General features: G+C 46.5%; 1 protein-coding gene across 1 annotated transcript; it reads left to right on the forward strand.

Annotated features, from left to right (window-relative positions):
• The first annotated feature begins 1,377 nt into the window (after positions 1 to 1,377).
• Positions 1,378 to 14,104, forward strand: ATRN (attractin). The gene is made up of 4 exons (XM_075849749.1): positions 1,378 to 1,422; positions 1,540 to 1,647; positions 11,662 to 11,776; positions 12,617 to 14,104. Exons 1-4 carry the CDS (start codon positions 1,378 to 1,380, stop codon positions 12,739 to 12,741), a joined length of 393 nt encoding a protein of 130 aa, XP_075705864.1. The 3' UTR covers positions 12,742 to 14,104.
• The last annotated feature ends 4,534 nt before the right edge of the window (positions 14,105 to 18,638 follow it).

The following is an 18,638-nucleotide window of genomic DNA, read 5'->3' on the forward strand; positions in this document are numbered from 1 at the left end:
GGGTGTATTGGGGTAAGGGAAGTACAGTGTGTGGGAGAAGTGGGGTGTATTGGGGTAAGGGAAGTACAGTGTGGGAGAAGTGGGGTGTATTGGGGTAAGGGAAGTACAGTGTGTGGGAGAAGTGGGGTGTATTGGGGTAAGGGAAGTACAGTGTGTGGGAGAAGTGGGGTGTATTGGGGTAAGGGAAGTACAGTGTGTGGGAGAAGTGGGGTGTATTGGGGTAAGGGAAGTACAGTGTGTGGGAGAAGTGGGGTGTGTTGGGGTAAGGGAAGTACAGTGTGGGAGAGGTGGGGTGTATTGGGATAAGGGAAACAGTGGGAGAAGTGGGTTGTATTGGGGGTAAGGGAAGTACAGTGTGGGAGAAGTGGGGTGTATTGGGGTAAGGGAAGTACACTGTAGATGTGGGGTGTATTGGGGTAAGGGAGGTACAGTGTGTGGGAGAAGTGGGGTGTATTGGGGGTAAGGGAAGTACAGTGTGGGAGAAGTGGGGTGTATTGGGGGTAAGGGAAGTACAGTGTGTGGGAGAAGGGGGGTGTATTGGGGTAGAATGTACAGTGTGGGGTGTATTGGGGTAAGGGAAGTACAGTGTGTGGGAGAAGTGGGGTGTATTGGGGTAAGGGAAGAACAGTGTGTGGGAGAAGTGGGGTGTATTGGGGTAAGGGAAGAACAGTGTGTGGGAGAAGTGGGGTGTATTGGGGGTAAGGGAAGTACAGTGTGTGGGAGAAGTGGGGTGTGTTGGGGTAAGGGAAGTACAGTGTGTGGGGTGTATTGGGGTAGAATGTACAGTGTCGGGTGTCAGGGTGCTAGTATGCTAGTGTCGGGTGCTAGTATCCCGGACGTCTCCCTCCGTCGTGCGTTATATTATGACAGTAGATTTTTACTTCTGAGTTTGTGTCTTTCCGCCGTTATTTATCTTATTTTCTTGTTTTCCGCTGGAGTTTTCGTTTTTTGCAGTCTCCTTTTTTTCTTGATCTGATTATAAATTCTGTGAAATTCTTTTTAGTCCTGATAAGTGAGGAGAGAACTGCATGAGACCTGATGTGAGGGGGTGATACAGATAACTGGGAGGCCATAGACTAAGAGCTACATAGTGGAAGGAGCAGGATGTACAGCAGCACAGAGTATTTCAGGAGAGGTGTGCTGAACCTGTGGAGGTTAGTGACCTGTCCTCTCGTGGTGATGATAGTGAGGACAGGACTGGTATGTGATGGGGCAGGGTCATGATGTGATGAGGGGATGGAGACAAGAGGGAGATTATAGTCTGGGAGTTGTATACCGGAAGAAACAGGGTACCCCAGCAGCACAGAGTATCTCAGGACAGGATAGTGCTGATCTTGTGGGAGGCAGTGCCCTGTCTCCTTATGATTTATGTTCGTGATGACAGGACAGATAGTTGAAGGGCAACCTCCCCTGCAGCACAGAGTATTTCAGGAGTTGTGTATACAGGGAGTTTTGTGTGTTAGATTATTGGTGTTTCTGTTTCCCCTGTAATCCGGATATAGAATAACCTGGGTCTTCATTGTCTTGTTTATTTATCAGCAACTCATCCGAGAGATGCAGCAGATGGCGAGCCGACCCTTCGCCTCCGTCAACGTCGCCTTGGAAACAGACGAGGAGCCGCCTGATCTGATCGGCGGGAGCGTGAAGGTGAGGATTGCACTTTACAAGGAAATCAGACAGATCTTGAACTCTGAGATTTACAATTCATGTGTCAGGAAAAGCTGTTACTAACGCGGGCGGAGAGCTGCAGACCGGAAACGAGCGTTCACACGCAAGACATTCACACCATGGCGTCCGCTACGCAGGATTGCGGCCTCCTCCCGTATACTGAAGTTCTACAACTTTCCCATATACTTCCTTAACGGTTTCAGGATCTCTGCTTGCTGTTAGTAAATTAAATTTTCTAGTTTACATCCAGAAGCTGAAAACATGTACAGACCAAATGCTTCTCACAGCTGAGAGTTTGCCTCAATTGTGTCCAGTGCAGGGCAGCATCATGTCTTTATCCTGCCCTCATAGTTTGTTACAATGTATCAGTGCAGGGAAAGTTTAATTCACAGGTATGTATAGGGCCCCATTGACCCATTTAAAGGGTTAGTTTCCATATTGTCGGCCGCACATACCGATTTACCCGGAGAGATGCGCTGCCGACAAACGACTATTTTTAATGGTGGCGTAAAAGATGCGAATAGCTGACGAACTGGCTTTTTCTCGTTAGTCAGCTAATCGCCGCCATGTTTACACGGACCAATGATCGCGAATGAGCGTTCCTACGAGCACTCGTTCACCCAATCATCGGCCTGTGTCAAAGGGCCTTAATAGGTATTAAACTGTTTACACCAGAGGAATGGACGTCCATACGATGCAATGACACATAAGGCCCCCCCCCCCCCCCGCACTGGGGGTAGTATCCTGATCGGTGGGCTGCCCTTTGTCCAAAGAGGATGACCCATTTAGTGTTACTGTCCTTTTAAGAAAATCTTTTTAGTGTCGAGCCCTTCGCCGATCGCTACAGTAAAGGGGTGATCTCTGGCTCCTGTCGATCTCTTTTTTGGAGCTGACTACTTATTATAGCTCGTAGACTATCCATTCCCCCGCTCATCAAGGAAAGCCAAAAGGATCGCCCCTTTATTGTAGCGATCAGTGCGGGTTTGCCATTAACGTTAAATGAGTGCCCCTTTAAGATAGAATGCAGTACCGGCGGGTGAGAAGTATTAAGGTGGCCCGCTGTAGTGACATTTCTTCCATGGTGACGTCACATGGGGTCATGTGATGTCATGGCGTATACTACGTAAACGGAAGGGGGTCGTGACCGGCAACGCAGGGACGGAGAAAAAACCAGTAAGGTAAATATAAACGTGTGGAACCCTATATCCAAATATGTACAGTATATTTATGGGACCGCGTCCAAAATTAACACCGTATACTGGGAATATCGCGCCTTTTTCTGGAGATCGCTCAGTGATCGAGGAGGGAGAACGTGAATTCCATCCCCTCCCCCCTACTCTTCAAATCCTTTGTGAATCGGACCGGAGATCTTGCGGCTTATGGGTGGGGGCTGCACGGTATGACCCCCGCTTGCAGCAAGATGGGGCTGCTGTCTGTAGGTCAGGAACAGGGAGGGCTGGAGGGGGATGGGAACCCCGCAGACAACAAATGGAAGTTTTTTGGGTGAAATTCCTTTAATCTGATAATCCAGCACTTTTTTTTCCTGTACAGAATTACATGCTAATCTAGAATGTCCCAAAACCAGATAGTTTAGGAGGAAAATTTGAGATCGCCGCGGATCTTGTGTTAATATTTCTTCGTCTCTATACGGTGACCGTCTGATATTCCAGAAAATCTGATAATCCAGCAAATATCCGTTCCCCATTAATTAAAGGGATGTTGCTGTATTACCTTTAAAGTCGGGCTACACAAAGTTCACACCCATCAGTTTACTTACTCGATTGACAAAAACCCTCAGCTCTAGGTGAGGGCAGGTTTGCAGCCTCTGCTTGCTGTCAGTGAATTCAAATTTTCTTGTGAGGAACTGAAACACAATTTCATGGGCTAGAAGTCAGGGCTTCAGTCATTAGTGACGGACCAGGACCCGGCATCGACCGCAGGCTACTAGACTGCGTCTCTCTTGCCCGTTGCTTCGTCGTTGAGTCCGGTTTTTAGTTCTACGTTTTTTTAAATTAAAACTTCACTTAGAATGTGCGGCGCAGTAATCTGCAGCAATTATCTCCAGCAGGTTAAATCCCGTGAAGGTTATCTGGGGAACGCTGGTCCAAATGACAAACCAGCAAATTAATTCCATTTCTTATCATTGGTAATTGTGGTGAACGCCTGTGATGAGCGCGATGAACCTCTCTCCGCTAGCGAGCGCGGCGGCGTTATGATATTCCGATGACAAGGGCTTTATGTGTCTCCTGCTCTTATGTTGGGCTTTTTAATATAGTTTAATCATAGGAGGATACAAAAGGAGCGGAAGATAATTAGAGCACGTATATATAAGTGGCAGGGAGGGGGGACACGGAGCAGTGCCTGCAGTGGCCACCAGGGGGAGCCTGATCCACCCGAGCCGGCAATGCTGCACTGATATGTAGGATTCGTATTGCTTTGAAGCTGCAAATCCACCCATAATGCACCACGTCAGCTAGACCACAATGCATTATGTTGTAAGACGATTCCCAGAGCATGCTCATACGCCTCTCACCTATTTTTTGTGAACTTTAAGGATAAGCTAAGGATCCTTACGATAAGCCGTGATCAATGTGTGATCGCTGAGATCCAAGGGATCTCCACCAATCGTAGATGGTTGATGGAGTGCTGCAGGCTGCTTCATTGTTAATATAGGCTTAGCGCCACCTAGCTGTAATACCAGAGACAGGGTTTAGATAACAGTGGACCCTTTCACTCTCACGATGGGGGAGGGTCCCAGGTTGGGTCACTCCCTCTTAGACGCAGTACGGCCCTTGATACGAGGCTGGACGTTGAGAACAGTTTCCAATGGAATATTTTTTGGTGCTTTAATGTTTTTCATCTAAGGAGCCTTAGGCTCTGTTCACACGCTTACTAAAAAACGGCTGAAAATACGGAGCTCTTTTCAAGGGATAACCGCTCCTGATTTTCAATCGTTTTTTTAGCAACTCGAGTTTTCCGTGGCATTTTTTACGGCCGTTTCTGGAGCGGTTTTTCTATGGAGTCAATGAAAAACGGCTCAAGAAGTGACATGCACTTCTTTTTTGTGGGCGTTTTTTTATGCGGCCTTTTTTCAAAACGGCCGGGTAAAAAACGGGGCGTCGGAACAGAACGCCGTTTTTCCCATTGAAATCAATGGGCAGATGTTTCTGCTTCTGATTTTTCGTCCGTTTACGGCCCGAAAAATGGTTGAAAGTAAGCCGTATGAACATAACCTTAGGGTATATTCACACGTCGCAGTCATATTGCATTTTTTTGGCGCCATGTGAATATACCCTTATGGTGCTCTGCCCGTACATGTAGCGGCCATGTGGCAATAGTGCGGCCAGAAACAGTGCTGGAAAACGGTCCGGAAGTTAATGATGCCGCCTCTGTCATGGCTCCATAATTATGGCAACATCCTTTGAGATGAGATTTCTCAAGAAGAATCCTTCCCTCTGTAGCTGTGATATCTAAAAAAGCCAACCGGGCAAAAAAACACCTCTGCCTCCCATTGAAATCCATAGGTGATTTGGGGCGTCTTTTGGCGCGGATTCCAACGCAGTTTGCACGTCAAAATCGGCTGCAAAAAAATTCTGTAGCAACTGACCCTAGGGACACCTGGTAGAGAATATCTAATTCAGGGCATGTATACAGGTCAGAAACTCCTATTACCATAGACACACAGACTATCAGGACAGACTATCACCCTCATCATTTCTGTTACTCTCCCCCCTCCTTCCCTCTACCTCCTGCTCTTCTCGGCTCGCGCTCCTGCTCTTCTCGGCTCCTGCTCTTCTCGGCTCCTGCTCTTCTCGGCTCGCGCTCCTGCTCTTCTCGGCTCGCGCTCCTGCTCTTCTCGGCTCGCGCTCCTGCTCTTCTCGGCTCGCGCTCCTGCTCTTCTCGGCTCGCGCTCCTGCTCTTCTCGGCTCGCGCTCCTGCTCTTCTCGGCTCGCGCTCCTGCTCTTCTCGGCTCGCGCTCCTGCTCTTCCCGGCTCGCGCTCCTGCTCTTCTCGGCTCGCGCTCCTGCTCTACTCGGCTCGCGCTCCTGCTCTACTCGGCTCGCGCTCCTGCTCTACTCGGCTCGCGCTCCTGCTCTTCTCGGCTCGCGCTCCTGCTCTTCTCGGCTCGCGCTCCTGCTCTTCTCGGCTCGCGCTCCTGCTCTTCTCGGCTCGCGCTCCTGCTCTTCTCGGCTCGCGCTCCTGCTCTTCTCGGCTCGCGCTCCTGCTCTTCTCGGCTCGCGCTCCTGCTCTTCTCGGCTCGCGCTCCTGCTCTTCTCGGCTCGCGCTCCTCCTCCTGCTCTTCTCGGCTTGTGCCCGCGCTCCTGCTCTTCTCGGCCCGCGCTCCTTCTCGGCCCGGCTTGCGCTCCTGCTCGTGCTTTCTCTCGCTTCGTGCTTTCTTTTTTCGTTCGCTTTTTTTTTTTTTAGTTAGTTCTCTCGTTCGTTCTCTTTTTTTTTTAGTTGGTTTGCTCTCTTTCGTTCGTTCACACTTTCTACTTTCCTCGCTGCTGATGTCATGTGGATGTAACTACAGTCGTATTCGCTTCTCCTAAAACTCCATGGGCAGCAGGTGCAGCGTCTTCTCGCTGAAGTGTTTTTGTTCCCGTGTTTCTTAGCAGTTTCCTCTTGAATTAGGGAAGAGCATCTGGAGAATATAACATTTCATTACAACCCAGCAGAACCACAGTGATTGACAGGCAGTGATCAGGACGGGGAGCGGGAGAGTCCAAAATACTGCAACTACAATCCCTTCATTCTCTGCATTAATGTCTGTATGTGTTATTACTGCTGCTGATATAATATCCATTCTTTATACATGCCGTATGTATAGACCGCCCCCCCTCCCCCCGACTGCGTCCTTAAGGATTTCTCTGCCGCTACTTCTAAATTTGCTGACTAAAGTTCAATCATTGCAAAACCAAAACCGCTGAAAAAGAAAAAATGTTCTCCCTTCTACCTTGTTTTCTTTCTGCCTTCCTCTCCTATTTGTCATTAAGGCCGAGCCGCTCAATTGTAGCCTGCGCTCCCCTAATATGACTGTTCCGAAGCCGCCTGATTGGCTGATAATCAAATACAGAATTCTGCCCCATCAACAAAACCTGTACCAGCAAAAAACACTTTTCTGGTGTAAAGCAATTTTACTTACAATATATATTCCCCACCTACTAATACCAGCACATTTCCAGATGACTCGCTCCCGCAGTTTTATTTTTTTATTTTGTTTTTTACTTTTTAGCTTTTCTTATTGTACGGTTCCTTTTTAAAGGGACACAAGCTGAACCGCGTCTTATCAATTACTATAATATCCTCCTCTTCCATTATCCCGTTCTATTCTGTATCTTAATATAAAGGGTCAGAGGGGATAAAAAAACGTCTGCAAGTGTCCCAGGGGGCATCCATATAGTCTCATCCTCCCTGCAAAAGTGCTGGTGCATGCTGAAATACTTACCCTAATATTCTCCTCTTCTTCGGTGCTATTCTAAGTCTACCTCCAATGATAACGACAGCCGCCACTCCCGACAGAAGTTTAGAACTAACGTGCGTATAACTCTGGCGGGAGACGTGACTGTCGTCCTCATTGGGGGTGCACTGTAATCTAAGGCTATGTTCACACGGGGTATTTTGCAGGAGGAATACCTGCCTCCAAATTTTGAGGCAGATATTCCTCTCCCTGCACGCCGATTTTCGCAGAGTTTTTCTTGCCGTTTTTCGCCCGCGGCCATTGAGCGCCGCGGGCATAAAACAGCGCGAAATACGCTTTCTCTGCCTCCCATTGAAGTCAATGGGAGGTCAGAGGCGGAAGCGCCCGAAGATAGGGCATGTCGCTTCTTTTTCCCGCGAGGCAGTTTTACTGCTCGTGGGAAAAAGACGCCGACGCCTCCCATTGAAATCAATGGGAGGCATTTTCGGGCCGTTTTTGCCGAGTTTTGCGACGCGGTTTCCGCGTTAAAAAACTCGACAAAATACCTCATGTGAACATAGCCTAAAGGGTTATAGAGGAAAAATGTGTCTCCTAATCTCTGCTATAGTACATGGAAAATTGCAACGTAGAAGTTTGAAAAGTTCCTAGTTGGGAGGCAGCTTGCTGCAGCAGAAACCTCCTCTGCCTGCAACAGAAAAGGCAGAGCATTAGGTGTTCTTTGCTTTGGACAGTCCCGTTTTATTGGGGTCCCCTGACAATAAGCTGATCACTGAAAATCAATTCTAAAAAGTAAGGGACCCAACAACGAAATGAAAATGAAGCATCACACGGTTATCGTTGAAATTAATAAGAGACCTTCAGTATAAACTAATAGGGTATTTTAAAATAGGTTCCCTTATCCAGCCGCCTCCTGTGCAAGATAGAAAAACATGGCTGCTTTCCTCAAGAAATAGCGCCACACCTGTTCATGGGTTTAGTCTGGTATTGCAGCTCAGCTCCATTGAAGTGAAAGGGTCGGAGCTGCAATACCACACACAGCCTGTGGTCCGATGAGGCGCTCTTTAATGTAGTTGTATATAATTAGGAACATATGGCTGCTTTCTTCCATAATCTGCTTTGTTTCTGGCTGGGAGGCAGCTTGCTGCAGCAGAAATCTCCAACTGCACTAGATTAGTCAAATACAAGCCCTGCTTACTTGGAGAAGACCAACCCACCTCAAGCCTTGTATAGGGAGGTGACCCACCTCAAGCCTTGTAGAGGGAGGTGACCCACCTCAAACCTTGTAGAGGGAGGTGACCCACCTCAAGCCTTGTAGAGGGAGGTGACCCACCTCAAGCATTGTAGGGGGAGGTGACCCACCTCAAGCCTTGTAGAGGGAGGTGACCCACCTCAAACCTTGTAGAGGGAGGTGACCCACCTCAAACCTTGTAGAGGGAGGTGACCCACCTCAAGCCTTGTAGAGGGAGGTGACCCACCTCAAGCCTTGTAGGGGGAGGTGACCCACCTCAAGCCTTGTAGGGGGAGGTGACCCACCTCAAGCCTTGTAGAGGGAGGTGACCCACCTCAAGCCTTGTAAAGAGGGAGGTGACCCACCTCAAGCCTTGTAGAGGGAGGTGACCCACCTCAAGCCTTGTAGAGGGAGGTGACCCACCTCAAGCCTTGTAGAGGGAGGTGACCCACCTCAAGCCTTGTAGAGGGAGGTGACCCACCTCAAGCCTTGTAGAGGGAGGTGACCCACCTCAAGCCTTGTAGAGGGAGGTGACCCACCTCAAGCCTTGTAGAGGGAGGTGACCCACCTCAAGCATTGTAGAGGGAGGTGACCCACCTCAAGCCTTGTAGAGGGAGGTGACCCACCTCAAGCCTTGTAGAGGGAGGTGACCCACCTCAAGCCTTGTAGAGGGAGGTGACCCACCTCAAGCCTTGTAGAGGGAGGTGACCCACCTCAAGCCTTGTAGAGGGAGGCGACCCACCTCAAGCCTTGTAGAGGGAGGCGACCCACCTCAAGCCTTGTAGAGGGAGGCGACCCACCTCAAGCCTTGTAGAGGGAGGCGACCCACCTCAAGCCTTGTAGAGGGAGGTTACCCACCTCAAGCATTGTAGAGGGAGGCGACCCACCTCAAGCCTTGTAGAGGGAGGCGACCCACCTCAAGCCTTGTAGAGGGAGGTTACCCACCTCAAGCCTTGTAGAGGGAGGTGACCCACCTCAAGCATTGTAGAGGGAGGTGACCCACCTCAAGCATTGTAGAGGGAGGTTACCCACCTCAAGCATTGTAGAGGGAGGCGACCCACCTCAAGCCTTGTAGAGGGAGGCGACCCACCTCAAGCCTTGTAGAGGGAGGTGACCCACCTCAAGCCTCGTAGAGGGAGGTGACCCACCTCAAACCTTGTAGAGGGAGGTGGCCCACCTCAAGCCTTGTAGGGGGAGGTGACCCACCTCAAGCCTTGTAGGGGGAGGTGACCCACCTCAAGCCTTGTAGGGGGAGGTGACCCACCTCAAGCATTGTAGAGGGAGGTGACCCACCTCAAGCATTGTAGAGGGAGGTGACCCACCTCAAGCATTGTAGAGGGAGGCGACCCACCTCAAGCATTGTAGAGGGAGGCGACCCACCTCAAGCATTGTAGAGGGAGGTGACCCACCTCAAGCCTTGTAGAGGGAGGTGACCCACCTCAAGCCTTGTAGAGGGAGGTGACCCACCTCAAGCCTCGTAGAGGGAGGTGACCCACCTCAAGCCTCGTAGAGGGAGGTGACCCACCTCAAGCCTCGTAGAGGGAGGTGACCCACCTCAAACCTTGTAGAGGGAGGTGACGGGCCTCTGTTTTGTAAATTCCTACAAAACTTTTAGTTTTGGGAACTTTGAAATAGGCCAGAAATGTTTTGTTTTCTTTTTTGTATTTTATTTATCTTTTTTGGCTAATTTCTTTCCAGGTTTAGTGTCCCTTTAACAGGCGAACATTGACAAATAGCTGAACATCTGCGACTTAAGTGTCGAGAGAGGCCGCCCATAACTTGTAAATCTATACGACGGGAAGATTGAGTGCCCAATAAAGTAATCAGGGTAACGGAGCCTCCGCTGTGTTCATGGCCGCCTTGTAAAGACGGAAGACAAATTATCCACAATGTGATCTGCTGTTATTGAAAATAAAACGAAAAAAAAAAAAAAAAAATCCCGCAAACAATCGCAGCTCCATTTGATGCTTCCACGGGGTCATAAAACACTAATTTGCATGACGCGGGATGTTCATTCATTAATAGGATTATGCCGGTGTAATAGAGGACATAAATACCGTCGGCTTTGATTTATCTGCCTGGCATTTGCTTTTCCATTAAGCCTTTAAATCGTATAATGGCGCCTGTTGGTTTCTGCCCACACAACAATCCTACAATTTATTCGCTATTAATTGCTGCGGCGCGGGGGGCTCGCCGGAGACAATACCAAAGTTTACACCCAGTGCAAGAGGCAACAATATATTACTTGTGGTAATAAGGGGCTGAATGTGACTAATGTATCTGCAGCCCTGACATGCTCACTGGGGGGCGTCCGCTGCCTTTACATGAGGAAACACACAGGAAAATCTGTTACATTGTGTCCAGCGCCCTAATAAGTAATCACGGGGTCCTATAGTAAGTTTTGGCATGAATGCTGGATACATATACGTCTTACAGCTCAGGGTTTGTTTCAATTATATCCGATACATTGTGCTCGTTATGTTACTATGTATCACAGAGGATTGTCTAGACTGGATGCAATTGTAGCAAACTGTCAGCTGTGAGAGGTGTAAAGTGGGTGTAATGTCAGTATTTGACTTTAAGCCCACAAACGTACTTGGATGCTGCTCTCCGGCTAGCGTAATCGGAATTTGGGTGACACAGAGTAGCGTAGCGGCAGCACACTTCAGGCAGGCTTGTCGGTGAAGGCGTTGCGTTCCAGTGTTGCGCTCCAGTGCAGGAGAAATTTGACATAGAATGACTAAGACCGTCATTGAGTTGGTGTGGAGTCTAAGGAATCCCCCATGTGCAGGTAGGCATGGACTTTGCCAGTGACCTTCCCAGGTCATGGTCGCCAGGATAGTCCCCAGTAGATGGTCAGGCTGCAGATGGCGGCTATGAAACATTTTGTGGACAAGCAGATCCGAGTCGGAAGCTGGCAGACCGCGTCAGTAATCGGTACCAAGAGACCAGGTCTGGGTCAGGGCAGAGGTCGTCTACGCTAATACATTGTAACAAACTCAGCAGCTGTGTAAGCAGAACAGCGGTAGTTTAACTTTTAATGGAAACCAGAATGTTTACTATTCACTATACATTATACAAGGATTATACAAAGGTTTCTTTCTACAAGACCGGACGACGCTCCCTCCACCAGACACCTGGTCAGCTCGGCGTGCGTGCGCGGATCTCGAGACATCGGCTGCCAATATTAATGTCTCCTGTCACTATACACTTTGTAATAGTATTTATATGCGTGGAGCCGGGGAGAAAACATTGGTGCAATGCTCTACAATTGGGATTTGTAGTAAAGGTTGCAGAAACCACTCCATGCTGACTGTTTCCATTTTTTTTTCTCTGCTTCTCTTCAGACTGTTCCGAAGCCGATCGCCTTGGAGCCGTGTTGCGGTAACAAAGCAGCGATCCTTTCCATATTTGTGCGGCTGCCACGCGGCTTAGGGGGCATTCCACCCCCAGGACAATCCGGTAAGTCCGCCATCAGCGAGTAGTAGTTGGTAACGTAGTTTTTCCCTCATTGGACACGGGATTCGACCTCCTCCACTTTTTGTTGATATCTCTGTGAACGCTGGTGTTTCAGTTTAGTACATTCAGTGTAGATTGATCCTCACCGTGACTAGAATATTTCTATAAAAAACCGAATTTTCCCAAAATTACCATGATTTTTTTTTCAACAAGGGGCCACATTTGATCTCTCCCTAGCCCGGGTGGGTCTTCTGTTATGTGCAAGGAGATCTCGAGTCCCCTTAAAATTCCCACCTCACCAGATTTCCAGGAGGATTGTCACCTTTATGGGTTTTTTTAGTTTGTTTTTTAGCTCCCTGTCCTGGACTGCAGATCAGGCTTATGTTAAAGGGGTACTCCTCTTTGTGACCAGACTATTGTCAAGGGATCCTTATAACAAATAGGGATTGTCCAAAGTGTCTCGCTGCAAGGATCCCCAGCGATCAGCTGTAATCTGTGGGGAAATCTGGCAGTAAGTGTTCAATTTCCCTGCAGCGCCACCACAGGGGGAATGAAGTATTACATAGTGTTATTTATATCAATGTGTTGTCTGGGTAATGTAGGACAGGACAGGTCCTCCAGAGCGAGGGACGTTCTTTGTAACCACTCTCACCAAGCGATGAGGATCCTGAACATAGGACCCCCCCCCCCCCCTCTATTAACTCCGAATTCACTCATAGGGTGTATGAAAATAGGTTTTCTGTACAACCCCTCTAAAGAGCCATTAAAAGTAGAGATGCAGTTATTTATGTCGTCTTAGATCAGCCACATTAAGGCAGCGTATCTCATTTCTCTACATTTTAGGTCTAGCCGTGGCCAGCGCTTTGGTGGACATCTCACAACAGATGCCATTAGCGTACAAAGAGAAATCGGGAGCAATGCGGAACCGGAAGCACCAGCCCCCCGCACAGCCCGGCACTTGTATTTGACGTTGGACTTGCACATTTTAGGAGATCTGAACACCGACAATGCTGGAGGAATCGCAGTTTTACCGTGGAGAGGCTCGGCGGGCGGTGTCACCGATTCCCCCGGGATCTCCCGACCTCGTCCCACATCTGCATGGTTCTGTTCACTTTAACTGGATGATTTTTTTTTCTACTGACTTCTATGATTTTTTTTTTTTAATGTTTTCCCCAGAACTGGAAGACAAAACAGAATAAATCTTAACTTATTTTCACTACAATGAGACTTGCCGCGGGCGCAGCCAGAGTCCGGGTCCGATATTTTCGAAGTTCCTCCATAATTAGGTTTTTCTTTTTTCGGTTTTCTGCACCGACCCAGGAGAAAACGGCTTATGATTCCCAGCTACTTTTAAAGAGACAGTCCCATAAAAACGTCAGGAATGAGTTTGTATGAAATGTCTATGGAGTCCCGATGATGGACGCCAATGACTGGTCTACCCGGGGTTCACCAACAGTCTACGGGCACCGACCGACGCCAGCAGAAACCAGTCTGAATATATATATAGGCTCATAGATTTTCTTCCGAGGCGCAGACGGGCATGACTGATCTCTAGATTGCCTCATTTAGTAAAACTTTTTTATGTGCTTGACTAGAAGATACGTGGGAATACCCGAGAGGTCCCGGCGGACATGACCATGTGGGGGATGTTTGTGAACCCTTCAGATTCCGTACTTGTATCGACGTGCGGGTTTACAATGACAAACTTATAAGCACACGTTCTTCCTGCAGATCCCGCTGAGTTGGGGGAAAGGGAACCCCGAGAACCCCTACGCGTCTTGTCTACCGGATGCCCCCCAGTTCACGGTTGGAACTTTTTTGGTGGGTGATGATGGAGGTGGAGCCAGTATTCACGGAGAACGTCGTAGTGTTAACGCCATACCTTCATTTCACACACGTACGAAGCCTTCCAATAACGGACTTGCTACCAAAAGCAATAGCTCCCCCTAGAGGATGTATGTATATCTGTATAGATAAAAACAAAAAATGATTAAAAAAAAAAAGGGGTATTCATGACAAGGTGCTGACTTCAATGACACTTTGCTTTCCCTATCAAATATATTTATTTTTGTGCTTGTTGGATTCGGTAAAGCCACAACCCGTCCCCGTCCCCCCCCCCGGTCTGGATTTCTTTTGGGGGGAGGGGACTGTATTCTGACTTAAAAAAAATAAAAAATTAACTTTTAGGCTTGAAAAAAAACAAAACAAAGATTCTAAATAACATTTCCAAATCCTTCTAAAAATGTTACCGTTGTATCGCACGTAGTCATTAAAATTAATTATTTTGTACATTTTATCGTCTTTAAGAAAAAAGAAAAATTACGTACATGATGCCTGGTGTGTGAGCGTATCTTTTGGAAAACTACATTTTTAAGGGGGGGGGGGGGAGGGTTTGCTGGGTCCATAGTTACACTTGAAGATCTTGGTGGATGTGATATGTATACTGGGTGCAATGCTCTGCAGCGTGAGTTGTGGGCTATGATGTCGCCACTTCTAAGGAATTCTGGTAATTTCTATATTACATGTTCAGAACGAGGGGAGACAAAAAGCCACGGCGCCACTTGGTATGGATCAAGAAGGTGATGTAAGGGGATGAAGAATATAGATGCTCACCGTATGGGTTAGAAGAGTAGAGCACTGGGGTCCACGGGGTAGCTGCTGCCAGATCCGGGCCGGTCGCCAGGGAGACCGCTTGGGTACGAAGATTGCAGATAAAAAATGAGGATCTATACGGCGCTGCTAATAGTTGCGGACAGATAAGATTGCTGAGATCGGGTGAATAGTTTTGTAAAAAACTGTTTTAATTGCAACGCGTTTCAGCACCGAACCGGCGCTTTCATCAGGCATGAGATTTACAGAAGAAAAGAGACAAGTTTATATAGCGCCAGTTCACACTGGATAATTGCACCAAAAAACCGCGAAAACACAACAGCGGGTCAAAGTTCAAAAGTACAATTCAATAAAACATATCATAATATAAATACATGGAGGACAGATAAAAGGTATATATAATAAAATAAAAAGGCTGTGTACTCTACAAAAAAATGTTTTGGAGCGTAGCAAGTTTTTAAAAATAAATAAATGAATAAATAATAATATCGTAGTTTAATTAATTTTATTGAAAGATGTGGATGGTATCAGTGAAAGTTGTTTGGCTGGGGGTTGTGTATACTGTTAGGGAGTACTACTGTATGTTTTGTTTTCATGTCGCCACGGGAACCAAAAGGGTAACGGAAGCCGACGCGCTCCAAACTGAAGTGGAACGCAAGGTGGAACGCAATACGCGAGAGAAAGATGGGATGCTCAGGCAGGACCGGCGGAGGCTGCTAAGCCGGGACAGAATATGGGCATCGGACGAGGGGTGAGTAGAAGAGGATTGTCAGATATAAGTGTGTGGCCGAAACTAAGATTAATAGATAGGTCTAACACTAGGGTATTTGAAATAGGGCCATGAATCAGCGATAGCAGGTGAGAATAGCAGAGGATGTATGTACGCAAACGGAAGGTACGTTAGCATCAAGTGTTATATATAGCAGGAAAAATTAGTGGATGTTAATTTAGCAAAAGACACATGAACTCGGATAAATGTAGTGGTGGACCAAAAGAGGATTTGGAAGTGCTTAGATAATGCCATATTGTGGAGGACTGAAGGATAGTCGGATTGATTAATCTAAAGATGATTCTGCGATATCATTTAGACCCAAAGGGTGAAGGGTGTTCATTTTGAAAATCCAATAGTTCTCTCTCTGCTTCAATTTGTTGAATCTATTAGGGACGGTACTGCTGATGTGTTCTATTGGAGTAATATTGATTTTATTGAATTCGCAGTTATGCTTATGAAAAAAATGCCTAGAGACACTATGCTTAAGGTATCCATTATTTACATTAAATCGATGGTTATTAATTCTGGTTCTCAAACACTGAGTGGTTCTACCAATGTATTGTAAATGACACGGACACTCTAATAAGTAGATGACATAGGAGCTGCCGCAATTCAGGAGAGACTGTATGGTGAAAGTTTCATTGGTGGCTGTGGATGTGTAATCTATTTTTCTGTGACTAATGGACTTGCAGCAGAGGCAGCGTGAGTGTCCGCATTTATATGACCCTTTGATACTAGAAATAAAGTCAGTATTGGTTATAGGATGTTTATTTGTTCTGCTAGGGGCCAATATGTTTTTAAGGGATAGGGACCGACGGAAAGTAATATTAGGTTTGCATAGTAATGTGTCCTTTAAATACGGATCAGTTCTGAGAATGTGCCAATGCTTCGAAAGTATGTTCCTGATTATTTTATTGCCCCTATTGTAGGTGGTGATGAAATTCAGATTGGGATTAGTTGTATCCAATTTCGGAGTATTGCTTGAGGGATTAAGGCAAGATATATGAGTAAGCTTAGAAGCTTTTAATCGTGCACCTTTGATGAGATTTTTTGGGAAACCTTTATCTTTGAACCTTTTTTCGAGGACCGCGCATTCATTATCAAAATCATTCAGTACTGCAGTTTTTTCTAATCCTACGGAATTGCCCAAAAGGTACGTTCTTCAACCAGGGACGGTGGTGGGCGCTTCTGAAGTCAATATAGCTATTGACATCGACTAGTTTAAAGTGTGTTTTAGTTCTAAATTTATTTCTGACAATGTCGTGATTAATAGTCAGATCTAGGTAGTCTATTGATGTTGAAGAAAAGGTATATGTGAATGTTAGGTCAAAATCGTTTTTATTGAGGGTATCGATGAAACGCATAGCTTCCTCCTCAGTGCCCCTCCACACTAGGAACAGATCATCAATGTATCTTTTGTAAAGTAGAATATTGTTTTTATAGGGGTGTTCGCCATAGATATAAGTTTTTTCGAATGCCCCCATATACAGATTTGCGTAGGAGGGTGCAAACCGGCTGCCCATTGCACATCCCTTAATTTGGTGATAGAAGTTGCTGTCAAAACTAAAGACGTTATGCTTGAGAATAAAGTCGATGCAATTAGCTAAAAACTCGACCTGCGGTTCGGACATGTTGTTAATTTGGGATAGAGATACCTGGGCTACTTCTATGCCTTTATCATGGGGGATGTTGCTATAAAGTGTGGTTACGTCCGCTGTCAGAAAACAGACTGGGGCTATTGAAGGGTCAAGTTTTAGATCATTTAAGTCTCTGATTAATTGTGTGGAGTCCTTCAGGTGGGAGGGTAGGGTGAGAACAAGTGGTTGGAGATGAAGGTCTATGAAATGTGAGAGATTGCTAGTGAGAGAGTCTATTCCCGAAATGATGGGACGTCCTGGGGGATCTGTTAGTGATTTGTGAATTTTGGGTAAATGGTAAATGAAAGGCATATTTGGAAAAGAGACAGAGAGGAACCTTTTTTCTTTTTTGTTAATCAAACCTGATGAGGCTGCTGAATCAATGAGGTCTTGATATTTGAGTATGTACATAGGCAACGGGTTAGTGGACAATTTATTGTAAAACGTGGTGTCACTAAGAATCCTAGAAGTTTCTTTTAGGTACTTATCTCTGTCTAGGATGACTATTCCCCCCCCCTTATCAGCTGGGCGGATTACGATATCATTGTTTCTTTGGAGACTCTTCATGGCCTTCCTTTCAAGTTTAGTTAAATTATCAGGGTAAATGGATGGTAAATCAAGAGTTCTAAACTCATTGCTTACCAGGGAGGAAAAGGTTTCGATCATGGGGCCCTGGTGGTGTGTTGGATAAAAGTTAGACTTTGGTCGAACCTCTACTGAGATGGCCTTTAGTGTAGCAGGGTTATCAGGTGGTTCTATGTCAGTGTTGGGTATGGTAGTGGATTTGGTCATGGCAAAATGTCTGGTGAGGGTGAGCTTCCTCGTGAACCTGTTGAGGTCCATAAAAAGCTCAAAATTGTTAATTGAGGATGTGGGACAAAATGAAAGTCCTTTGTTCAAAAGGCTACATTCATGTGTGTTTAGAGAGTGTAGCGATAAATTAAATATTTTTATTGATGCTGGACCAGGTTCCTCTTTTTGGTGAGAGATTGATGCTGTTTTATGGCGTTTCTTACCTCCTCTTCGTCCTCTGGGTCTATACCTAGTTTCCTTTTGGTGGAAATTTTTTGAATTGTGGGAAAGAAGCTGGTGATAGTTTGAGCTTTGGGGCTCATGATGTATGGAATTAGTACGTCCTTGCTCGCAATAGTGGGAGTTAACGGGGGTCTGACTAACTGGGAAGGGAGGCCTAAAAAAGACGTCGCTGCATAAGTAATATCCAGAACTGACGTGGCTAATATCACCCCCAGAGGTTTGAGGTTATCCATCACTAACCCCTACCCTGCTGACACTGCTTTCAGCAGCGATTGGATGTCTCATATAGACGCATGTCATTTAGGCTTTCTTGAAAGACTGCTTACTAAACGTACCTCGCTTAGCACTGCTTTACTATCTGACATCTCTATTACTAAAGAACAATTACTACACTACAGCGATCACTGTGATTTCCTCAAACTAGAGGAATCCACTAGCAGAAGACTCATCTCTTACGAAAAAGACCTCATTCTGAGAAAAGTTAAAAAATTTAAAAGGGACCAGCTAGACTATGCCACTGACCCTGCTGGTGATTGGAAAAAGAACATCATTCCTTCCCTAGACAACATAAAAACCATCACACCTGAGTATGACACCGCTTCGAATAGATACATGTCGGTAAAACCCACTCACATCACCCCACGTGATAGGGTCATGAATCATAGCAGATCTTTCAGGAATAGTAACAAATCTAGACCCAACAGAACTAATGAAATCACAAAAATTGGAGAATCAATTATGAATACCGCATCTTTGGTCACCACTGATAATATGTGTCTTAATACAGCCACAATACCCACTCTAAATCAGT

The sequence above is a fragment of the Rhinoderma darwinii genome, chromosome 1, assembly GCF_050947455.1.
Source record: "Rhinoderma darwinii isolate aRhiDar2 chromosome 1, aRhiDar2.hap1, whole genome shotgun sequence".
Taxonomy (NCBI): Eukaryota; Metazoa; Chordata; class Amphibia; order Anura; family Rhinodermatidae; genus Rhinoderma; species Rhinoderma darwinii.